The sequence below is a fragment of the Lepeophtheirus salmonis genome, chromosome 1 (genome assembly GCF_016086655.4).
Source record: "Lepeophtheirus salmonis chromosome 1, UVic_Lsal_1.4, whole genome shotgun sequence".
NCBI classification, from domain to species: domain Eukaryota; kingdom Metazoa; phylum Arthropoda; class Copepoda; order Siphonostomatoida; family Caligidae; genus Lepeophtheirus; species Lepeophtheirus salmonis.
The window spans coordinates 6,541,560-6,566,492 of NC_052131.2; the positions used below are offsets into that span (position 1 = coordinate 6,541,560).

General features: G+C 28.4%; 1 protein-coding gene across 4 annotated transcripts in view; it reads right to left on the reverse strand.

The window, feature by feature from the left end:
• Positions 1-24,933, reverse strand: part of LOC121115573 (glutamate-gated chloride channel) — a 263,024-nt gene that overhangs the window by 38,878 nt on the left and 199,213 nt on the right. For 2 of the 4 annotated variants that reach the window (XM_040709661.2, XM_040709659.2), the window contains exons 2-3: positions 13,116-13,445; positions 12,588-12,904 (exon numbers count right to left, since the gene is read on the reverse strand). In XM_040709661.2, the coding sequence (XP_040565595.1) occupies positions 12,588-12,706 (119 nt within the window). In that variant the 5' untranslated portion in view covers positions 12,707-12,904; positions 13,116-13,445. Of the gene's footprint in view, positions 1-12,587; positions 12,918-13,115; positions 13,446-24,933 lie in introns of all 4 variants that reach the window. The other 2 variants (XM_071887606.1, XM_071887602.1) reach the window with 1 other exon arrangement.

Genomic DNA, 24,933 nt, shown 5'->3' on the forward strand with positions numbered 1-24,933 from the left:
AATTAGCGTTGTAGAATTTTAATGCTCTTAACAGCCGAAAAAAGAACGTTTTTGAACCTTAATGTGCTCAGGAAATAAGAGCTGTTCTCATCGAGCATAATCTATTGGAAGATATCTTACCATCATATATATGATTCCTGACACCTCTGGATATTTATGGAAATATAGTACTGACTTTATTGGATATTAACGAAGTATTTGAAGTCGTTAATAGAACATTCTTAAAAAGTAATAATTTTACAATAAACACTACTAGCTTTATGAATAGTTAATTTTTATTCTTTTCTCCTTGTATTTGTTTGTAACAACGTGTATTTTTGTGTCTTTAATTTTGTGTGTTTTGACAGATTTTATTTTGTGTGTTTTTACTTTGTCTACATTGATTAGCCAGGTTTTATAAGAGAGGAATAATTAAATACTAAAATATTGGTAATGTGTTATATTTCCCTCTTTCTTCACATATTTCTTATATAATTTATCAATTTTTAATAGCTGCCTAAATAAAAATAAAAAATCGAAGCCATGTGCCCATCTTGACTTGATCCCCTATAGAATATGAAATATATTCTGAAGGTTTTCAAAGTATCAACATCTTAACAAATGGTATTCAAGGAATCTGCGATAATTTTCATACTACTAAACAAATGATTTTTAAAGTTCATAATAAATTTTGGCCTTTACTACACAAAACGAGAGATAGAGGATGACCGTGCCTATTGTAAAACCTATGATATAAATATGTTATGGGAATGCAGAAAATCCTTCAATGTCCAAATACCCGGACAATCTATAAAACTTCAAATAGAGTTGTCAAGTAAAATGACTGTGAGTAATTTGATTACTCAATTTGCAAGCAATTTGATCATTATAATACAATTTTACTACTAGTATTTTGGCAGTTACTTATGCAGAGATTTCCAACCTGGGGATCGCAGGTAACATTGCGGGCCGCCAAATGTTTAAGTGTGGGACACTAATCATTCCCACTTCAAATAGTATCTTTTAGCAAAATTGTCGCAATATCATCAAAACACTTAGAACGTTCATAATACGTACAAACATTGAGAAATGGACCTGGGCAATGAAAATATTCAAGGACTTGGAATTTTGAAGAAAGACATAAACTTGACTTGGACTTGTAAAAAGGACATTTTTTCACTAATTAGCATAGATCTGCATTCAGTGTATTGTATTTAAATTATAGTTTTGTGAATGACTATCAGTTTTTAAGAATTTGAAAATATAATATATGAAAAATATAAAATCTCTTTTATAGCAGAATGATTCTAAATTTAAAACTATTTTTAGTCTATATTTTTTATTTACAAAAAACCTATATTTAATGATCTTTTTAACGAAGTTAATCTCATTTTAACATTTATAAATCATGATCTATAATATTTTTTATTCTTTGCTGATTAATACTGAGATTTTTATTGATCCAAATAAAAAAAATATTCAAGTGATAGAATCTATAATGATTATTTTCTAGTGACAATTTCAAGCTGTGCAGTTTTCATCTTCACATCATTGATGAAGGAATTGATCCGTAAATACATCAATATTTATTGACGTACCTTTTATGTCAAAGAAAAAAAGACTGAAGGAATCAATCAAGTTTGTGAGCAACAATGAGAAATGAGGATAAGAAAAAGTAAAGAAATAGAGTCCATCGATTATACCTATAATTGACCCAGATGTAAACTGTAATTGAGTTTTATTTATAATCGAACTCAACACCTTACATACATATATATGGTTCCTAAACTTTTCTAATTTCGTTATATCAAATATACATACTATCCAAACAGTAGATATGACCGGGAAAAGTTGAGAAGCTTTTTTGTTGTTAAACATACGAAAAACTTTCGCTACAATATAAACATTAAATAGGACAAATGGGGAATTCTTGTGAAAAAACAGATCAATCATGTTTGTACTTTTTTTCAGATCTTGGATAAAAACAGATTTTGAAGGCCGGGTACAAGCAATTTTTGAGAAGCAACAATCTTGTTTATAATTCATTTTTTCAATGTTTTTGTTATCTTTTTAATTTTTGATTAAATTGAGATAAGCTGAGATAACTTTATCACAGTTAAAAACACACTCAATGAGGATAAATTTGAGATATTTTAATGTTCAACACCAAAAAGTCAATTACAATATCTCAAATTTACTATTTTATAAATGGCCAAGGCCGGAAAAAGGGGTTGATCTAAAAAAACTTCTGATCTATAATATCAATCAGTGTTCAATAATATAACTATATCTTTATCTTAATCTGCTGTAATACATCTAATGTTCAAAATAATTCATCACCTTTGCAGATTTAGTTATTTATTCCTCCTCTTAAAATATTATTGAGTCTAATTTCCTTAATTTCTAACTCAAGGTCAATTTTAGTTCAATTTTCCAACTGTCCCAGACTACAGGAACGATTGCAACCCTTAAATAGGGTTTGCATTCAAATGTAATTTTCAGAAAAAAACTCTGGACTTATACAATCTCTATATATAATATATCGTGTTTACTTCCAGGGTCTTATACTTAATGATGTAAATCATATGAACAATTGGAATGTTAAAAAAAAGACACACCGAAAATCATCATGGTAACCCTGAAAATTAGAAGAATGTTTTAAAAGGGAGCTGTTTAGTTGTCATGATGTTTCATTAGATCAGCTACAATCAGCTGTGATAAGAGATGAGGGAGAAAATAAAATAAATAAGGACATTTGCTAGAACTACTCCGATGTGGATCCCAATTTCTACTCTTTTTTATTTTAATAAATTTAGGGAAGGCTGTTCACAACTCAGGAATTAAATAATAATGATAACTGCTAAGAAAAAGAAAAATCATTCTTCAGATTACTAATTTAAAAAAAAAAAAACGACCCGGCTAAGAAATCCATTGGATTTACATCACTGCTTATACTCCTCTCTTAAGCAGTCTTTTTGCTGTCCTAATATAGGAATACATATATTTATATTTTGTAGGCGACGTTCTTAGGTGAACCTATTTCCTTGAACTCAATGTTGCGATAATGTGAATATGTTTTATTTCACGTTTGCTCCTTGATAAGAAAATCTATGTATATTAACTTCAAAGACAATTTCTTAGGGCAGATGGAGTATTGGTGATGCTATAATCTTTACTTAGTTCTGATCGATGCAACACCGTCTGGTCAATTTAAAGAAAATTAAAAAAAGAAACTATAACTTCCCCTGTCTCCCCTACACATTCTGTGAATACTTAACAAAATTAATTGATTGAAATATGTCCAAACTTGTAACCTTTAAATACTTGAAAGATAGAATAATATCAAATATAAAGTATTTATATATGTAATAATGTGGCATACAAAATCAACATTTTAAGAAGCATGTCTCCAGACGAAACAACTTTTTTTTATTTGATTATGTGACAGGGAAATGACAAGTTGTAAAAATTTTCATATTTGAAATATTATGTATGTCAATATTTATTTTGACATTTATGTTGCTCATTGCTCTTTATTATTTTCCAAGAACTCACAACGTAGAACATATGTACATACTGTATGTATTACTAATATTTTTAGCTCTTCTCACACAGCTAAATGTATTCAAACCTACGTACCTACTCATTTTCTGGAATAACAAATATAGTCAATTTTAAGCACATTTATAACTGTTTCAAGTGGTCAAGTAAGGGAATTTGAAACACTGACTGCTTAATGCAGGTAACTTCATCAATAAGGTGTGTTTTTTATGTGGCAATTCACTGTTTTAAACTGTTGCATTGTTAAACAATATGAAAGAATACGATAATGGTGACAAATTTGCGTCTGGGCTGAAACAAACAGACAGAAGCATTCATTGATGTGCATGCACAAACATTCTATATGTATACTTGTTGAGATAGGGTCATTTTAATACATGAGCTGAAAAACCCCGTACTTAACAAAGAAAAAAAGTTTTTTTTTCTTCAATTTTTTTATTTATTATTATACTTTTTATTCGGTTTATTTAGTAGAGTACTCATACAAGTTTTCAAGCCATTGGTTAGCTTAAACAGTATTTTTCCACTTCAAGAATCAGTATAAAATTGAAACATGAAATTGTCTTTGATCTATTGTTTTAGAAATAAGCAAAAGCAGCCTCACAGTTAGCATAACAACTCACAAACTAAAAAACATGTTGTCATGAAATTTCTTTAGTTTTTGAAGGTTGGTACTTACTGGAAATGAGATGAATTATAAAAGATAGCCTGGGAGTTGTCAGTCCATTTGTTAAGTCAATTCCTTCTTTGTATTGAACTCAACTGTCATTTAGGTTCTTGTTATCATTTGATATAAATGTACAAAGGAATTCAAAACTCATTCCTTGAGGTGAAATTTTAGAGAATGTAAGGCTCATTACAAAGGACATAGTTGCAACAAACACTGCAATTTTCCTCTTGTTTTTTATCTTCTTAATTATTATATATTCACTTAACAACAAGTACCGAGCTATAAGGTTAATACTAAAATATCGTTATTTGCATTAAGATACAAATTCAAAATATGGGAATGTCCAGTTATCTATTCCTCAAGAAATTTAATAATTTTTAATTCAAAATATTTTTTTTGTGTATTGCAATATTTTGAAGAGTTGCATTCAATTGCAATATGGGGAGAAACGACCTTATATTTCAATAACAACATATATATTTGACCTGTCAACATGAAATCAGTGTAAAACTGTTTTCTTTAAGTAAAGTAAAGCGAGAATAATTGATAAAATTATGTTATACTAACATTTTCTTTTGAATTTTTGGGAAAAGTGAGTATTTTTTACTGCTTTACTCAGGGCCTCCAATAAAAATCCCTAAATTTACTTACACAAAAAATTAGCTGACATAATATCATTAATGTGTTTATTTATTGATATTGTAATTGATAAAAATATTTATACAAAAATATCGTAATTGAAACAATGGGGCTGGACATAAAAATCCATGTAACTCATCGATGAACCAGAATTAAAACTCATCTCTCCGGTCATAATGTAGGTTTTATGGACAAACATTTTCCTAGGTTCTAAGATATTATTATAATATTTTTACTATTGATTATTATTTTAATATTTATATAAATGCAATTTTTCTTTTAGAAAAAGATTAGAAATAAAAAATATTTATGTAAGGATAAGCATTATCAATTATTTTCTATTAATAATATAATTAATCCCTACAAAAATTAAATTCTCTGGTACTTGTGGCAAAAATTCAATATATTGGATTGATTATAAACCAAGACTTACAGACCTTTAGTTGTAAATAAGGAACTCAATACTACACCAGCAGTTAATATTCTGCAGATATTTTAATAATCTAAAAAAATTATTTGATCTTATTTCTAAAGTATTATGGATAGAAAAAAGCAAATCATTGTTTTTATGTTGACACGTTACATATGTAGTTATATTGTTCTACATTTCGGCTTGTCGGTATCAAGTCATTTTCAGAAAAGTGTTCTTACAGAACTTTCCTGTAAACATACATATCTTTGTATGTAATACTCTCGTACCTCAAAACTACACATATATAAATATTGTCCATTTTTCTGTTTCTACGAGAAATGTTTTAATTTTGTATGTAAAAATACTAATGACTTTAACGTTCACAAATCCTTACTGTATGACTAAATTCATATTTGTTTTTTTCTTGTGCATATATTTTTTTTGTTTCTATGTATGTATGTCTAGTCCTGACTCATTTGCATCTATAAATATACCCTTCTATGTTTTCCCAAGTAACTAATATTAATTAGAAGGCAGTTTATCAAGTTATAAACAAACTAAGGGATTTCCAGATATATGTACGTATATGTAAACATCTTTAGTTTATATAAATGTAAAAAGTTAGTATACAGGATTGGGTTACAGGTATTTTTATTTGAAACTGGGTTGAGACGGGTAATTGTACTTGGAACTCTGGTAGATCAAAGTAATTTGTAGTTGCATATACCTTAATTAAAAAAAAAACTATTAGAAGGAAATAATGATGTATTCTAAAGACACAAATTAGTAATGTACATAAGTTACTGATAAAGAACTACCAGGGATTGGATTTTTGTAGAGAAAAAAACATAGTTGACTGCATTATGATTGTAGTGATAACATATATCTCTAAAAAAAGAATTTTCGCTTACATTTGATGTATTTAAAGATAAAAGGTATAATAAAATATTATATTTGGGAACTTTCATTTGATATATATGATAGTTTGTTTAGTTATGATTGTGCCTTTCAAATAGAATTTGCACTATACTTTTCCTATAAGTAATCTATAATTTTGTCGATTTTTAAGTAGCATTTTTGGCGTCCACAAATTATTATTTATATAACTTATTGATACAAATATTAAATAATTAAATTCAAAATACATATGCAATCCAGGCTAACTTTTTTGAGATAAATCATCCCAGTTTCCGTTTTTGTCGACGGGTTAAAAATGATGTAAATACTAATTTAGATGTAAAAAGTTATCTGTTATATATAGTATTAATTCATTTTCTCATCCCCAAATCATATAAAAAGCAGTGAATGTTACAAGAATCTTAATTTAATAATGCCATAGTTCTGACTCCTGCCTTCTCCTTGTACTCCACAAATACCCCATTCCTATAACTTATAAGACTCCTTAGCAGGGGGGTCAAAGGACCATAAACTAACCCGCTTTATGAAAGATTGCATTATTAAACAGTTGCATGATAATGTGGCATCAATATATGACATGATTTCTTTATAAAAGAAGCTCCCATTACAGAAGGCATACAACATTCTTATGACGTCGGGAAGTAGGGAATATTTTTTATCCAAATTGTACTGAATATTGATAGTGAATGAAATAAACAAAATATTCTTATTTTGATATAAATACTTCATAATAAATTTTTATCCTTATGGTACACAAAGTTAAAGCCAAAAAAATATTTGGATATTCCCACTTTCTTACTAAAGTGACGTCATTATATAGTAACTAAGTAATAAATTACTGTTTTCTTGTCTACTGCCAGACCTTGTCTTGATTATGTCCTACAATGAGTCGTTTTTTGTCATATTTTCTAAAACTCTACTAATGAAAATGTTTAGGTTAAGTGTATTAAATATATGAAACTGCGCATACATAGATAGTTAGTATTAAATTAGCTGAAACACATTGTTGTTTTATACAGGTATAATAAGTAAAAAGACTCATTTTTAATATGTATGTATACTTTTTGTAATTAATACAGAATCAAAGATAAATGAAGAGAAGGGGAAGAGCTTTCTATATCTCTCTACTACATGTATACAGGGTGGAAACTAAAATGTACCCACTTTACAGCTCAAATTCTTTGATTGTTTTTTCAGTGCACTACGGTATATTTTAAATGAAATATCAACTGTCATTAATCATTTATTAATAGAGAATTGATGTATAAATCACATACGAGTGGAACATAAAAGTACTCCAGATCACAACTTTAATTTGTGTAGGTCCCACTCCAACTGAGATTTTAAAGCCATTTGTAGTGCCCAGGAAAAATATAGGATGAGGCCTCAAAAATTTAAAAGCCTTTTTTATTTTGTGCCATTTTTATGGCAAACCTTTGGGGCAAAAGTTGGCAATTGAACTATTTTCTACAGTTTTTATTCAATATGTCTCCCTCCATTCTAAATATGGTTTCAATACAGGAACGAACAGAAGCACAGCTGGCCTTGATGAAGTCCAAGGACAAGTTGTTACACTCCTCCGATAGTGCTAGCACCTTTTCTTTAATATTATTTAGTAATAGTTTGTTTATTTCGAGAACTTATTACAGGGTGAGAACTCAAAAATTAGAATTCTCGTCGAGGCTGTCTAGTTGCAGTTTTAAAAGTTTGTCAATTATGTACTTGGTGTCATTCGAAAAAACTAACAATAAGCTACAATTTGATGTTTTTTTTGTTTTTGTGCAACCAAAATGTCCGATCAAGAAGCAAAATGGTAGGGGGCTTGCTATCTCCTCCACGCACAAGTAGACATGTGGTCTTAGTTCTTTACAGGAGAAATGATCGCTTCTTGCCGGAATCAAGAGCTCAGATCCAGGGAACCTTCAGGACCAAACATCCATCTCAGGTCATGGTCCTCATGGCGTCCGACCTCTTCTTCAAGGCCAATGATAAAGTCAACATGCACATCTACTACAAGGTCCTTAGGTAAAAATGGAGCAAAATATCAACATGGAGAGGGGAAAATAGTTTTTAAAATTCTCCAATTTTTTATTCCTGTACTATCTTGCGGATGTTGATGTTTTTTAATTTGCTCATGCTCTATGAAAGGAACATTGAAGTAAAATTGTTTCCATGAACTTCCTTAGAAACAACTTCCCTGAAAACTATTGATAAAACCTGGTTTCCACCCGGTATATATAAAAGTACTTTTTATTTGTTAAATGATGTAAAATAAAAAAAAATATAAAAGGTAAATAGATAAATCAGACAGAATGAAGAGAGGGAAAGGAAATCTTTCAGTCATCAACTAAATAAGTTTTTTGATAATTTTTTTTTGTTATTATTATCTAGTGCAGAACAAAGGACATTTTCCTTAATAAATTATTATTATTTTTATTGTTATCGTGTATAAAGATCTATTTTGCTGTTCTTCTTCTTGTTTTCAAGAGAAATAGGAAAAAGGAGAGAGTATGAAGGGACGACATCTCCTACTTAATATATATGTATGTATATAAAAGTAGATGCTTATAAAGAGAAAGACAGAATAAAAAGTTGTTTATATGTAGTTGTCGTAGATCTATTGTGTTGTATGCCCTTTGTTCTAATATTTATAGATATATAGTTATGCTTGTATGACAAAGTTCTCTACTATTTTATAATTTGAACAACTCTCTTCAAGATTTTTTATTATCTGCTTTTTTAACACATAATATCTATTTAGTTAGTGATTTATTTTTTAATAAATTAATATACTTCTACAGTTCCAATTTGTTTTTTCCCACTTTTTTATTATGATAAATAGCACATACATTTTTAGTTCTAAAAAATGACTTAAAAATGAATTAAATCTTTACGAGTTCACCCTGACAATTGGACGTTTGGGAGGAGAGTTACAAGGATTAGGATCAGCTGCAAGGTGCTGTGAGAGACGAAATAAACACAAATCCCACTACGTATTTTGAAAGGAAATAGACAAGAATGACTCCATTGTTGATAATCAATTCTATTCTGAATCTATTGGAAGTTATACTTCTAACTGGACCCAATCAATTCTCATGAGTACTTTATGTCTTTCATGAGGACAAGTGCTAGTCAGGGACGTCTGCAAGATTATATTTTGGGTGAGGGGGATTGGATTTTGGATTTAAAAAAAAACAAAAAAAAATGAAAAATAATATAATTTTTTTATTTTCCGACCAAAAAATTTGAAAAATTTAATTAAATTTCAATGATTAAATTTTTTGGAATTTTTTTTCATATTAAATTTTCTAGTGCAAAGCTACGTCAACATTGATTGAAGGAACCAACGCTGTCGTCCAGAAGATTTCTTTCAGTTAAGCCCTCATTTGTTATGGCAGTGCACTGGAAAACTCTTGAAACTCCTAATTGATTTAAAGAAATATTACCCATACTGTCTTCGGGAATTGGAGGAGTAAAATTACTAAATGTTCCTAAACTACTGCTCAAAACAAGCAATGTACTAGGAGAGATAATTGTTAAGACTACTTCTAACTTATTTAGATATGTGAAGTGTACAGAAAGGGTTTGGATAAAGTTTTTTTGACATAACAACATCAACCACTAATAAACTATCTACAGCTTGCATATCTATTTAACAATTGTTGAAGAGAGAGTTATTGTGGCTTGTTTGTTGACATCATATTTGAGAAAGATTACTTACAAATTTTTGTGACATTAAAATAATGTATCAAAAAGTCCTGAAGTTTTTAACTTGGAAAATAAAATAAAAAGTTTTGAAATACTGTACCATGAAAAAAAAGTATTGTATTTCAAAACTAAATAAGATAAGAAATAACAACAACTACAAAAAATATGATAATTTCAATCTGCTGGCAAGCTTTGGAGTTAAACGGTTCAAAAGGAGACAATGAATTATTAATTCAGCTCACACTCATTCATCTTGGTGAAGCACATCTGAAATTTAAAAAAAATCAAAGACCTGGAGCTCTTCACATTCCTTGGTGGATTCCATTGTTATGCTCAATTAAATGACACAACTATCAGGTCGAATAAAGTCATTCCCTTAAGGAACAGTCTTTTACCCTTTATAATTTGAGAAATCTATACGATCTATACTATTTGTACATTAGTTTTTCTGTCCAAATTTCAGCTTTTGCTTTGATCAATTATTTAAATCTAATGCATACTGTGATAAAATATAATAATGGACAACCTAATTTGTCATGAGCCGCTATCAAAGTAATGAGGTTACATTAGTATTATTTGGTGTGTCTATTGATGAAGTGGCAAAAATGAGGCTTAGGTCCAAAAATATCAAAATAGAAAACCCTTTGAAATACTTAAATAGACATGGAACTTTATTGGTAAATCAAAATTCTCATAAGTACCTTAAGAAAATACAGCTAGATTGTTAGAATTCTTTGGGCCAGATAGTTGGCCCCTATTTAGAAATTCTGATTTTTTGAAATTATTTTTTACACCTCTATGTAATTGGAAATCAAACAGTAGATAGTGACTATTATGCAAATCCCTATGCCGCAGAGATGGGAGTGAATTATTGCAATGGTTATGTAGGCAGATAAAAAAACCCAACAAATTACTGCAAGTACTCAATAATTGCAATGAAATGAAAACAATCCAAACGTGCCAACACAAGATATTTTCTAATCCTCGTCAAATTTGGAAGAGTTGTTCTAAAGGTTATGTCTCCCAACCCGAACAAAGAACCAATCAAAATCCGTAACTTTAGAAAAAAAACCCGGATAGAACTATCACCCTAACATATACATTGATACAGTCAACGCATTTTGACCTATTGAAATGACTTATTTAGTATGTATTTAACAGTAATATAATTTTTAGCATGTAATTCTTTGAATGAGTTATAAAATATTAATCGAATTATAATTTTCATTAAAAAAGTCAAGAAGAAATGCTATTTTATTGATCCTGTTTTTTTATAATGTTGTTTTTATGAAATAAAAATATAATTTGTAGAGAGAAAAAAATGACATCATTAACTTATTATATACCTCATAAAGTTCAAATTATTATATTTATTTATCACTTTAAATTGTCATTTATAATTTTTTCAATTTGGACACAACATTTATAATATTTGACATTCCATGTGAAGGGTACATACTTTTTGAAAATGAACGGCATCATCATTGTGATAATTTTGGATTTATTCAAACAAAAAAAAATGACATGGTGAAACTTAGGGCTCATGGGAGTCTGGCAAAGTTTATCCCTCTTCGAGAGATCTTTGAACTTCAATAGGTCCTAACTCCGTTCAGAATCATAATTCCCATAGTAGCAAATTATGACTTTTTCTAGCTATATCCCAATATGAAGTTGATCCCATTCTAACTTTGCATACTTATATGGTATAATTAGGTTAACTCCCTAAAACAAATTTGGCACAATCAAAATTTGTGGCTTGACTAGAGTGTCCTTTTTTAATACTTTGAAAACATTTGATGATGTTTGTTTTGCACAAATGATATTGAAGAAAAACTTACTTTTGTGATTTTTAAAAGTTTTTTTCTTCAAATTCCTGACTGAATAATGACATACTGTTGTTTGAAGAGAAATACTCTCTTAAATATTTTTATTTCAGTAATCTTTAAAACAGTAATAAACAACCACAGTATAATGAAGTACTTAAATCGATGCTTTTTTAAACCTTTATTTAAAATTCCGATAGTGAACAGGGATATTACAAACCCGATTAACTATAATGCTTATTACTCCTTTGAATCTACCTTTTATAAACAGTACTTTACAGTATACTGCTGAAATATTTAATACGATTATATGCATTTATTTATTTATCATGATAATTCTGTGATTAGGATTTATTTGTATATTAGGGCATTTTTAATCTATATTTAGTGAATTCAATTGACTGTTTTTGCCGTTACTTTACTTTTTTTAGGACGTACAACGGTAGCTACTATAAAACTATTATTTTAAATAATACACACAACCTCCTCAAAAGCTTGTTGGTACTAATTTAACTCCCAAAATCTGCATAAAGTAATGCACATTTTTTACGATGGATGCAAATTTATTGTATTTCTACAAAATTACAAATTAAACCTTGTTAAAACTTGCATCATTATAAAATGAGGATTTATGTCTGATATTCATAAAAGTATTTTTTTGCATTTAATAGATATTTACGAGTGCAATCCTTAAAAAAATGATACACAATATAATTTATAGAACTATAATAATTGTTCAACTGTTTATCATGTATCGTCATAGATATTTTCTTTTTTATCCAATTTACAAACAGCGTTATAAAGTGCATGTTCACAAATGGAAAGTTGAATTATTCAAACATTTTATTATTAATATCAAATAATAAAAAAAACTTACGTGGAAGGTTCAAGATGAGAAAGTAGAAAGAGTAGAAGAAGAAGACAATCCATTTTTGTCTTAGATGTGAATAACGAAGACAATGTAAATTGACATCGATGAAGGAATCCATTTGTCATGATTAATAATTTATTTATGGATATATGCGGATATTTGGGTTAAGATGATTATAAATTTTCGCTCTTCTTTTTGTAGTATTTAATCCTTAATTTATTTTTCAAATAATCCTCTCTTTAATTTATGATTCATATAATATATGAAAATGTCTTCTATTTATATATATAAATATGTCGTGAATGAAGAAGGAAAAAGAAGGACTGGAAAAAAGTACTTTTTTTTATACACATAGATAAAAAATATATATTAATATAATCTGCCAAATAATATTAAATGTAATATAATATGAAAAAACCTCAAATTTAAAAAAATCAATCAATGATGCATATAAAAAGTTGATTATTATGTTTAATTTTTTTGTTCTATTCCATTTTTTATTTTACTTTTATTTATGTGTATAACAAGACCGACCTTTTTTTTTATTCATGAATATATTATGCATGAGTTCATTACTAAAGATGGCGGAGGATCGACTTCTGCTGTGTGCTGAATGTATTAATTATCTATTGAAAGAAGTGGGCTCTGTACTACCGCTTTGTTATGGTTCGTCCACGATCGGTGTGATGAAACATGTTTAATAGTCGTAGCCCCTCACCTCCTTGAAAGTACGGATATAGTGCTGAGTTCTTTTTTGAAGATTAATTCCTGAGTTGTTGAAACGTGTCCAAATTCATGCTTTCTATACACACAAAAAATATTTGTCCACTCAAAATGCTCTTTCGGTCTTTTCAAACAGGGTGGCTAGAAATATATATAAAAAAATAAACTATTATAATCGTGCAAAGTTTTTATCTATTAATTAGTTATTTACCTAATTATATTAACATGCTGACATATTTAGGCCAATTATATATAAAATTATAAAGAACATAAAATATTTTCCAAATAGCCTGACCATGTGCACACTTGTGTGGTTTAGTATTAAAAATTTATAATGATACAAGGGTTCTGATGCATTTAATCCTTCCTGAATCAATGGATAACATCCAACAAAACAAATTTTTCAAAAACAAAATATTAAATATTTTAAAATTAAGAATTTTGATCCTTTTGAAATTTGCAATAAAATAATTTATGACAAATCAAAATTTGCAAGGATATTTCTATTGTTGAATCTTCCATCTTTAATACATATATATTTGTTTAAATTCACAGTTTCTTAACAAAAACTCAAAAACCTTCAATTTTGACCAATTTAAAAACAAATAAAATACGTAGTTGTTCTTAGAAAGGAACAAAGATTCTCATTTTTCAAAATCAGAAAGTTCTGGGCACACATAAGTATAGTAGTTTCATTTTCCTTGATACTTTATTTATACATTAAGAGTCAAATAATTAAGAGAGAATCTATGTACAAAAATTTAATTTTTTATAACAATCGAAACAAATGGTAAACAATAATTCTCATCAGTTGTTGAACTTCAATGTAGCTATAAAATATAAATAGTATTTTAATATTGTCAATAAATTTAGTATTACTCTAACAAGCTATATAATTTTATTCTGTTGTTGAATTTCAAAGATATTTTAAGTATGAACTATTTTTTGTCCTTCAACGCAGCAGGAAAAAATTACTAGATGCATGAAACACTCTTTCATGTTTTTCATTCAATTGGGAGTATAAATCTTATGCATAGGGTTAATTAATCTGTTCAGAAAGAATAAATATACGTTAAAAAACCTTAGGAAATATTAAAAAAAAAAAAATTACATGCGAGGGAAAAACTCAGTAATTGGTTCTTCAATTATCATCATGACTATATATCCCTTTTAAATAATAAACTGATTTCAAAATGAATTTAGTAAAACAAATTCCAGTACATGTACATTTTACGGGAAAAATAATAAATAAGATGATTCATGCTACATTAAAATGCTATCATCATTTCAATTCATGTTACTCCAATTTTAAAATAATTAATGATTTGTTAGACATTGCAATAATGAAGTTTTCATTAATTAATTATTGATTCATTTCATTTCCTCTTTGAACATCTTTTTTCTTTATAATTTAACTATTTCTCGGGCGAATTTTACAACAACTTGTATAGGGGTTCGAGAAAACTGTTGAAACGTCCTCTAAATCCGGGATGTCAAAGCTTTACATAAAATGGGACACATTGCCACTAAAATTGTTTTAATAATCCGCAGAACTTAATAAATTTCATGAAAAAGGGTTTCATAAAACAAAACTATTGCATACATATTCATTTCAAATTTAGGCCTAATAAGAAAAAGCCAAACTTCTTCGAAAAAGGCATATCTGGAAAGCCTGTTCAGGGGTGTTCGCAGGATTATTTTTGGGGGAATTATAATTTTTTTTTTACTCTGCTGCGTAATTTGACGATATGATCTATTTTGAAAAAGAAGTCCTGAAAAAAAAATTATTTCCGCAAAGGATAATTTCTTAAACATTCTGTTAATTGGGATTTTTTTTTTAAATTTTTGTAGGTATCATGCACGTTCTACGCATTTTGATAACATTAGAACAGTTTTGCAAAAAAAAAAAAAGGTGAGAATAAGCTAAAGGTAGCACATAAACATTAAACATGCCGCAATTTAGCCTGCGTGCTATAAGTTGGACATCCCTACTGGAAATGAATCAATTATATTATTAGTTAATGAAACTTATTAGAGTTCATAGTTAATAATGAGGCAGTGGCGTTGTTTACTGATATTGTTTTGTAAACAAAGCAACATAGAGTGGCACCACCTTGTGGCAAAATAATACAACTTCCTATATGATAATATTATTTATTTGAATATGTTGGTATATATTACTCACAAAGAGGGCGCTATTCAATTTTTTTTGAGCATGCGCCATTTTTTTAACACCAATGGCAACAACAGGTTAAAGGCTGTCACAACACCTTTCGGATAATATATTTTCAAATTTATCAAATATATTTATTATTTTTTTCGAAAAAGTTTCTTTTTAGAAAAACAGTATTCGGAAAACAAAAATCGACAGTGTAGAATTTTTTATTTATTAATTTCTACTCACAAAGAATCAGCAATTTTTTTACAGTAATTTTTGCATCTCCAATATATGAACCTCTTTCCACAAATCCGTAAAATATGTCTTGAGCAATCATTCATAAATGATATATGGTTTCAATTGAAACAAAACAAAACAAAAAAAATAAGATAGAAGGGGATTGAAAAGTAACAAATTGTATGTTGATATTTATTGTAAAAGGAAAGTATTTGCCAAATATAAGAGTCTAAAGATGGATTAAGTATATACAAAATATAACATAAATGATGTCTTTTTTTTTTTCTTTGTACATATAGAATTTGGAATGGTTAAAAATTGTTTTATCTATCAAAACAAGTAAGGAATGAGATTCAAATGAATTCATTATTTATCCAAAGAAACATTTAGAGATGTATTAGTTCAAAAATTCCAAATCGAACACAAAAAACCTCGCATTGATTATATATTTTTTAAGGATATTAGATAACCCATAGGGACTTCAAAATAATTATGTGGGGTGGTGGTTAGAAAATTATACAAAAGTCTGAGAGCGTTTCAAGTTTTGTAACACCGAACTAATTCAATCTGAACTGGAATCGTTTTAAAATTAAGTATACGCACAGAAATCGCTATTGATCGGTCTCAGAGAAACAAAATGAAATTTCTTTTTACAATTTAAATTTCTAGCCCAAGTTTAAGTACGTGGCCTATTCCAAAATATCGGTCCAGATCCGTCTAGAAAAAATAACTTACTACCAAATAAAAATAAAAAATCCGTCTCGTACCAAGTCTTGACTCAATCATTAACACTAACATATGTCTAACTGACGTTTGTGAGGGACTCCATGTTTATAGATATTCTTCAGTAACGTGATCTGCTATATATTTCAATTATCAGGGCGACCTTCATTGTGTTCAATTAAAACCTTTTCCTTCAAACAGAAAATGACAAAACTTGTTGTAGATGTGTGAAATTTTGCCAGCCAAGTTATGGGTGAATATGTATTAATATCTTTCTGTAGAATAAACTGCTATACATCAGAATGAATCAAAATAAGTACATAGGTACCTTCCGCCAACTTCAAGATACCATTTAAAGACTTTACAAAAGATTTTACGACAGTCTAACATTTTTATTTGAGACTGGTTTTTGATATTTCATAAATTATCTTTTTTTTATTGTGAATGCTGCATTTTTTTTACCTCTGATAGTATTACTTTTGCCAGTATTATGTTCGTATTTTTTTGTAAATTTTAGTAACTTTAGTAATCTTACTCTGAAGCTTTAGTTTTAAATTAAAATGTTTATTTATGTATATATTTACGTAACTGCCTCGGTATTTAAGTGTAACAACGAAATAAAAAAATCCATGGTATTTATGTTTAAATCAGAAAGCAAGGTATACAACTTGGATGTATTAACATTTAATAATTATTGAAGTACTAAAGCTTATAATTAAGCCTTAATTAAGTAAACTATTTTCTTCAAGTAAAAAACTTTTTTTTTGTAGCAAACAAGTTCAATTGGTAAGCTAATGTGCCTGCTTTATTATAAAATAAGTGAAAAGGATTTTTTTGTAAAAAGCGTTTTCAAATAAGAATGTTTTTCATGGAGCCATAATTGGATTTATAAATTCAAAGCACTTTTTAGCTACAAATTTTGTTGTTGTTGTTTGCAACCTGAAATATGTTTGTTATTTTTGAAAGCTTTTTTTTTTGATTTTTGAGGGAGAAATATCATAGTAGAAAATGTGTGTGCTTTTGAAGGATTGAGAGTAACGTAAATGATTTGATTAAAAGTTGTAAGTGTCAGTTTTGTTGGATCCCATTCTGGATTAACGGCAAAATAATCCCTGCTATGCTCTTGATATATACAGAGTGGGATTTTTGTTTATTTTCATCTCCCTTCCGCAGTAAATATAATCACATATAAGGACAACGAAATTGCTCAGCTCTACGAAATGATAAATACTTGGATAGATGAGTGAACAATTTTTTTTTTAATCAATATCACTAACTTGAACTATATTTAAGAACAATCAAATTAATTGATTTAAAACAACTTTTTTCCTAGTAAAATATATTAATTTTCCGTGCTACTTCAATATATAACAGTATTCTATAAGATTAGTTGCAAAATTACTAAAATCCCTATATAAGTTTTCTATTTATTTTTAAAAGCTTGCAAAAATATGTCTCGTTTTTATACAAAATCATATTTTCGTATTTATAGATATAAGTATATTTAAAATACTATTATGTTAATGCATGATACATATTTTAGAGAAATAATATATTTTATCTCTTTATTTAAGAATTTCTGTTCTTTATTTCCTTAATATTCGATGTGACTAAATTTGGCCCATGCAAAGGTATAGACTTGTTATTTTTTTAGCTAAAATGGAAAAAAATACATTTGACTAATTTATTTCCCAATGTAGATGTCTTTAAATATTGTGATATAATTGGCTATTTTTGTAATATAATTATAGTAGTCAAAATTAATTAAAAAGCTTATAAGATTGCATTGTTTTCTCTTTAGAAACCTACAAATCTTTTATAATATTTATAAAAATAAATTGGTCTAGCTTTTAACCAAAAAAAAAATATTTTTTTTTAAATGTACATAATTATATCTTATATGACCAAATTAATTAATACTGTGTACTATTGTCACTACAAAAGTGTAGTATGAATATAAATGATTTGCAACAATACTGACATGTTATTTATGATGAAATTTATGTCGTTTATATAACTCACTTTTTGTATGATACAAGTTAATGTTTCTTTTATTAACGCCAAAAAAATAATATTTCAGCTTTGTAATGTTGAGAAGGATTAATCAAATATTAATTATTATTTTTGTGTATTACATCATCAGCAAATTTTGAAGAGAAGTTTATAATTTAAAGTATTTTGACTAAATATTGAGTTATTTCTTTTAATTTCATCAATAACCAAAGCCGAATTTTAAATATTACAATGGGACTTAGATCTCTTCAACGTCGTAATCACCAAGAAAGAAATCTAAGATATCCGTGAGTGCTCCAATGGTCTCATTTGAAGGGCATAAGACTAAAGAAAGACTGTGGAAGCCTTTGATGATCTTGTAGCAATAGCAGTCACAGCAAGAGCTGATCAGCCTTGTGGTTGGATGACGTGGCTAACAGGTTTGATCAGATGGAGGATGAAGGTGTCCTAATAAAGGTTGGGAATTCTGATATGGAAGTCAAGCATTACGAGAAAAGATATCACGTTCACAGCATGTAACACTTCTCATCAAAATTTGGACTTCATGACGGTTAAAGTAAAAAGAATATAGAGGGATGTATTAGAGGAGTGAGTGCCTCAGAATGGTCCACGCCAACCTTAAAGGGTATCTAGAAACCCTATCAATATCAGATTTGAAAAATCCCCAACCGGACTCACTTCACGTTTGATATTAATCATGTTATTAGTTTATTTACATATAAAATGTTGCACTATTTTCTGTTGTCAGCTGTCGATTTTTCTTAGTTTTTCTCCTAATAATTAAAAAAAAATGATGTGTTGTATTCGAATTCCTTCTTGTTAATAGCAAGCACTGGACAATTCCATAGTTATAGAAGAATTGCCTAACTAAAAAGTAGTTTTGTAAATACGAAAATTGTATCAGGGTTCTGGCGCGTTTAAAACGGCGAAATAGTTTATTGATTTCAAAACCATTTATTGGAAAATCAATAAATTGGTGCATTCATCCATTAATTTTTTTCCACTAAAATTGTCCTCAACAAAAGTAGGAACAACATTTTCTTATACGACATTATCTTCTATATTTTTTTGTTTTTGCAAGTACGAAAAGAATATTGCTATATTTTTTTTATTCGCATTACAATTCCAATAAACGCTATTTACTACTTTTTGCAAAATTAGCACATTAAAACATAAAAAGTATGATACATTTTTCTTTGCCTTTTTCAATTTGGATATTTTTTTTCAAAAATAAAAAATGACGTCCCATTTAGACACATTTTTTCATGTATATATGTTGTTATGTTATTTGAAGTCTAAAACATAATTTTTTTTATCCTATAATATTTTATATATTATAATGCTCGCCCGCACCGATGGGGTCTAAACATTAAGAAGAAATAATAATGTACCTTGTCAATGTGATTTCCCGCTCATTCTTTGGTCCGATCAGCGCCAAGTGACCCTTTCCTAGTATATGTATTATATATTTACACAGTTTAAAAAATACATATTTATATTAAATCATCATAATTATATTCATAGTATTTCATCACAGATGTACATTTTTTCATTTGTTATATCCATATTAGACAATAAATCCTATCAATAATAATAAAAAAAAACAAGTTATTATTTAGCGACGACATTTAAACTACCTTCTAGTCAAGAAACACACATTCCACGCTCTCCATACCCCCCCTTCCAAACAAAACTAATAGCACTATTTTATATTCTCCTCCGCTTTTGTTATGTTTTGAGCATTGTATGTCTTTTCTATTTTTGACCATAAAAACTTTCTAAGGGTGTAAACACGCTTTTATTGTTATTTAACTACGCAAATTTTTTATACCACTAAAATATTTTTTTCAGTCTCTTTACTTTCATGTTGAACAACACAAGACATGTACATTAGCATGACCTTTATTTGTTTATGACACTATTAACAACATACATAAGAAAACACATTCTTTATTTCCTTAGATATATGTATGTACATAATATATGGAGTTTATTCTGACCCCTTATTTTGTAAAAGAAGGTATTTGTGTATGTACACGAAAACATAAATCTGTAGAATCTATCTACTATATAAGTGAGTAGATTAGTGTTGTTGTCGATCTGAAAATGCTAGAACGTTCTGAGACTGTTATAATTTGAGTGAGATTGAAATAATTTGGTCATTTATAGAAGTTAAGTCTAGATCGGGCACATTGAAGAATTTACTGCACATACAGGCCATTGTTAATATTTACCCACTTTAACAAACAAAGTATTATCCATGAATTAGTAAACAAGTTTATTAACAATGAATCAAAGCCCAAAGAACATGTTTTAGTCAATACATATATCCACCCTCAGAATTGATGGTGGGCTCGAAGCGGTGGTGGAAGCTACGACAGACACTCTTTATGTACTTTGCACTCATGGAGACACAGGCCTTAATGATTGAGGTCTTCAACAACCAACTATACTTACCACTATTTTTCTGTTTCTTTTTTAAGGGAAGGGGTTTTTCGGAAAAGTCAAGACGTGATACATCTCTTATTACTGGGATGGGGAGAAATTCGGTTTATAGAGTCAAACTGGAAAAAGAATAGTATTTAAGCTGCACCGTATAAATTGGTGCATAATTGAAAAAAAAAAAAATCAATTATAAATCTGTATTAGACTTAATCCCAACACTAGTATAAATGGATTTTCAAATTTATCCTTCCTAAAAGTCTGTTTATTTTTTGCATCTAATTAATCTTTCAATTATAGAAAAGAAAAAGTATTCAATTATTGAGCATCTATATATTAATAGATAAAAATGCAAGTTCTCAATCATTTATTATCTATGATACACGTACATTTATGCTTCTATATAATTATACATTATTTTTTGAGAACCCAAACGCATGATAGTCCTACTTAACACCATAAATGTATACATAAGTCTTTGTATACAAATTTTATGAAAACAATTAATCTTTTTCTATCAAAAAAAAAAAATATGTTATGTTACTTACATTTTATAAAACCGTTAAATTTAAAAAGGTTAATAATTTATTTTCGTACTGGATAAATAAATTTTATGTCGAATATATACAAAACGGTTAAACCTGGTCTAGTTGTCTCCTGATTTAAGCATTTTACTAAACTATGTGGCCATATTTAGTTCCCACGTAGGAATTTCATAAGGTAAAAAACTTTATGAAGGATATAAACAAGGACATTTACAAGAATTACTCCAATGTTGATCTCCAATTCTACTCTGAGCTCAACATGGATTTACAATTTTAATTCTTCAACAAATCCTAAGGGTTATGCTTCGTCTTTTATGAGGACACACGAATGTTCAATCAGGTTTTGAATATAATTGAATTTTTTTAGGAATGGATGTTCACTACTCGAGAATTAAATAATAACGACAGCTGCTAAGGAAGAGAAAATTAATTCTTCAGATTACCAATTCCAAAAAGCCGACCAACTAAAATTTTCACCGGATTTATATCACTCTGCGTAAAACATATTCTGGCCGTATGTTAAAAAAACAAAAAAACAAGATAGACTGCGGTAATTCTAAAAAATTGAAGAATATTTGGTTAGAGTGTTGCTTAGCTGTCATGATGTTTTTTGTTTTTTTTAATCGGATGCAAGTAGCCATGAGAGGAAGAAAATAAATACAAATACTACTCAGTATATAACAAGGACATATAGGCTAGAATTATTCTGATGTTTGTCTACTTTAATTTTAGTACTTATAGTAAAATTAATTCCCCCTTAGACCCTCATTGTTCCTCTCCATATTTTATGAGCACAGGCATCAGTTATTATTTTATATGTAGATGTTCCCTTCTCCAGAATGACAAACTAATAATAACAGCTTTAGAAAATTTAAAAAAATCTGTTTAGATTGGCTACTTGAAAAAACCACCTCCACATTCTAAGACATGTTTTAAGCACCTCTGCTTTTAATACAGGCTCTCTTGACGAATTAATAAATACAATATGCATTTTGCATCTTTTTTTCCCTCCCTTTTTTAGATTGAATATTATCCAATTGCTACCCAAACGTAAATTATATTCTTTATTGTATTTTTTTATACACTATTTTCAAGTTTTTAATTGTTCCAAAATACTCAATCTGGTTTAAAAAGTCACTGTTTTAGTTTCCCTTTCCTGACCGCATAATACAGGTTTGACTGTACTTTTCAAATTTGGCAGGCAACGTACATTCGGAATGCTCGATTTTTTTAATTTTTTTTGTGCTAGTACATTAGCCAGGAACATATATTTACTGTTTCAGCTATATAAAATGTTTAGTTTTGTTTGGGAGAGGCATAAGGATTAGGGGTACTTTGCGTGTTGTGCCATTTTTTAATATTGTAAAACATTAATCAAATAATTTGCACATATCGTTTGGCTCAGGGTATAATTTTTTTTAAAATGTTTCGGTCATAGACAAGTGTCAACTAAGTTTGTTCCAAAACCACACAATTTGACCAAAATAATCGTCCCTTCGCTCATGAGCTGCTGATAGACGTCAATGATGACGCAGATTTGCTCAAAAAGGGCATAACTGTTGAAAAATCATAGATATATGGTTATGATTTAGAAACCATAGCCCAATCATCCCAATGGAAGAGCTCACGCGAGCCAAGACTAAAAAAAGTACGGCAAGTTTGATCAAATGTCAAAGTTTTGATAGCTGTTTTTTTCGACTACCGTAGTATAGTGCATCTAGAGTTTTTACGCAATGGCGGCACGATCAATAAAGAGTATTATTTTGTAGTAATGGGCAGCTTGGGAGAAGCAATATGAAGAAAATGTCCGGAATTGTGGAAAAACAATTCATGGCTTTTGCATCACAATAATACTCCTGCTATATCATCGTTGCATGTGGTAGATTTTTTAGCCAAAAAAACAACAACACCACAATCAATCCTCAGCCACAACACTTACCGGATTTGGCCCCATGTAACTTTTTTTTTGTTACCAAAACTGAAGAGTCCTTTGAAAGGACATAGATTTGCAACGATTTAGGGTATAAAGACTGCATTGCTTAAAGCCCTCAAGGCTATACCGAAAAGTGCTTATGTATTTAAGGGGGATTTCTTTGAAGGGGGCAACATACATATTGATTAATAAACAAATACTTTTTCCTAAAAAATACAAAGTCACCTTGATTTTTGAACACAGCTTGTATATATATTTTTTATATATTATAAAGTAACACTTTTTTTAAATACAGCTCGTAACTTAACAATCGAATTTATGTAAGTTGTTGTTTCATTTAAGAAAGTTTGACCAAATCTCATTCATTCTTCATTTAAGTTATTACTTAGTCACCAATTGCAACTAACAGATTAAATGAATATAAAATAAGTATAATCTTAATAAATTTAAGTAGAAATATGCAAAACATTAGTATTAAACTCTAATAGATAAATACATACTTCATAATTAAAACATGGAGGGGTTTTAATAAGAGAACACAAACTTCCTTAGAAACAAAAAATACCATATCATATTTGAAATTAAAAATGTACTTATAAATTACAATTATTGGCCTCTAGTTACTTTATTACAGATTTTGTATTAAAAATATGGTGTTTTTTTAGTACTTGAAAGTTTTTTTTTAATTTCATAATTTTAACCATTACAAAAATTTATGAAAACTTTTCTTTGCAATTCTAAATTGTATAAATCCGTTTAGTTTATTGTCCTGATTACATAACGCTAAAAATATAACGTTCTGTTATAATCTTTTTTTGTTTTTGTTTTATTCAATATTCTTTCAGTGACACTATTGATAAAAGAGCCAGATTTTGATAAATTACTTCACAAGGGCTAGATGCTTTATTATTTAGGTCGGTCCATAATAATTTATTATAAAATCTTATTACTAATATTTATGTTTATGACAATTTTGTGGAAATATGTCGTGAATATAATATACAAAACTACCTAATTTAGTTTTATTTGCTTTATAACTTTGGAAAACAATGAATTAGTATATTATTATATGATTGTACGCTTATTGCTTCCATTTCAGAGATGTAGCTTGTAAAAAAAAAAAATTTCAAACGCATTTGTAGTAATTAATTTATTTACAAGGAATATTATATTAACGCTGCAGCTGCAATATACTCAAAATTTATTCGTTAGACAAAAATAAATAAATTTTTATTTTTAAATGTATCAAACTTTTTATTATAAGAAAGTTTCTTCTTTTTCAACAGATGCTATAATGTTTCTAAATTGAAAATATTGAAAACTCAAAACTTAATAAAATATGTATTTATAATTTATTTTCAAAGAGTATACTGTCAAAATAGTAATAGTTATAGTAATGATTCTTAAACTTTTTCAATTGTTTTTCTCAAGACACCCTTGTGTAAAATATGTTTAAAACGATAATAGAAAAAATATCAAAATTCTTTGCTTATTTAGACAGGAAAGTAATGAACAGAGCTTAATACTAACTATATCTGATATTAAAACATAGTAATAGTAAATCCTTTAAAAATACAG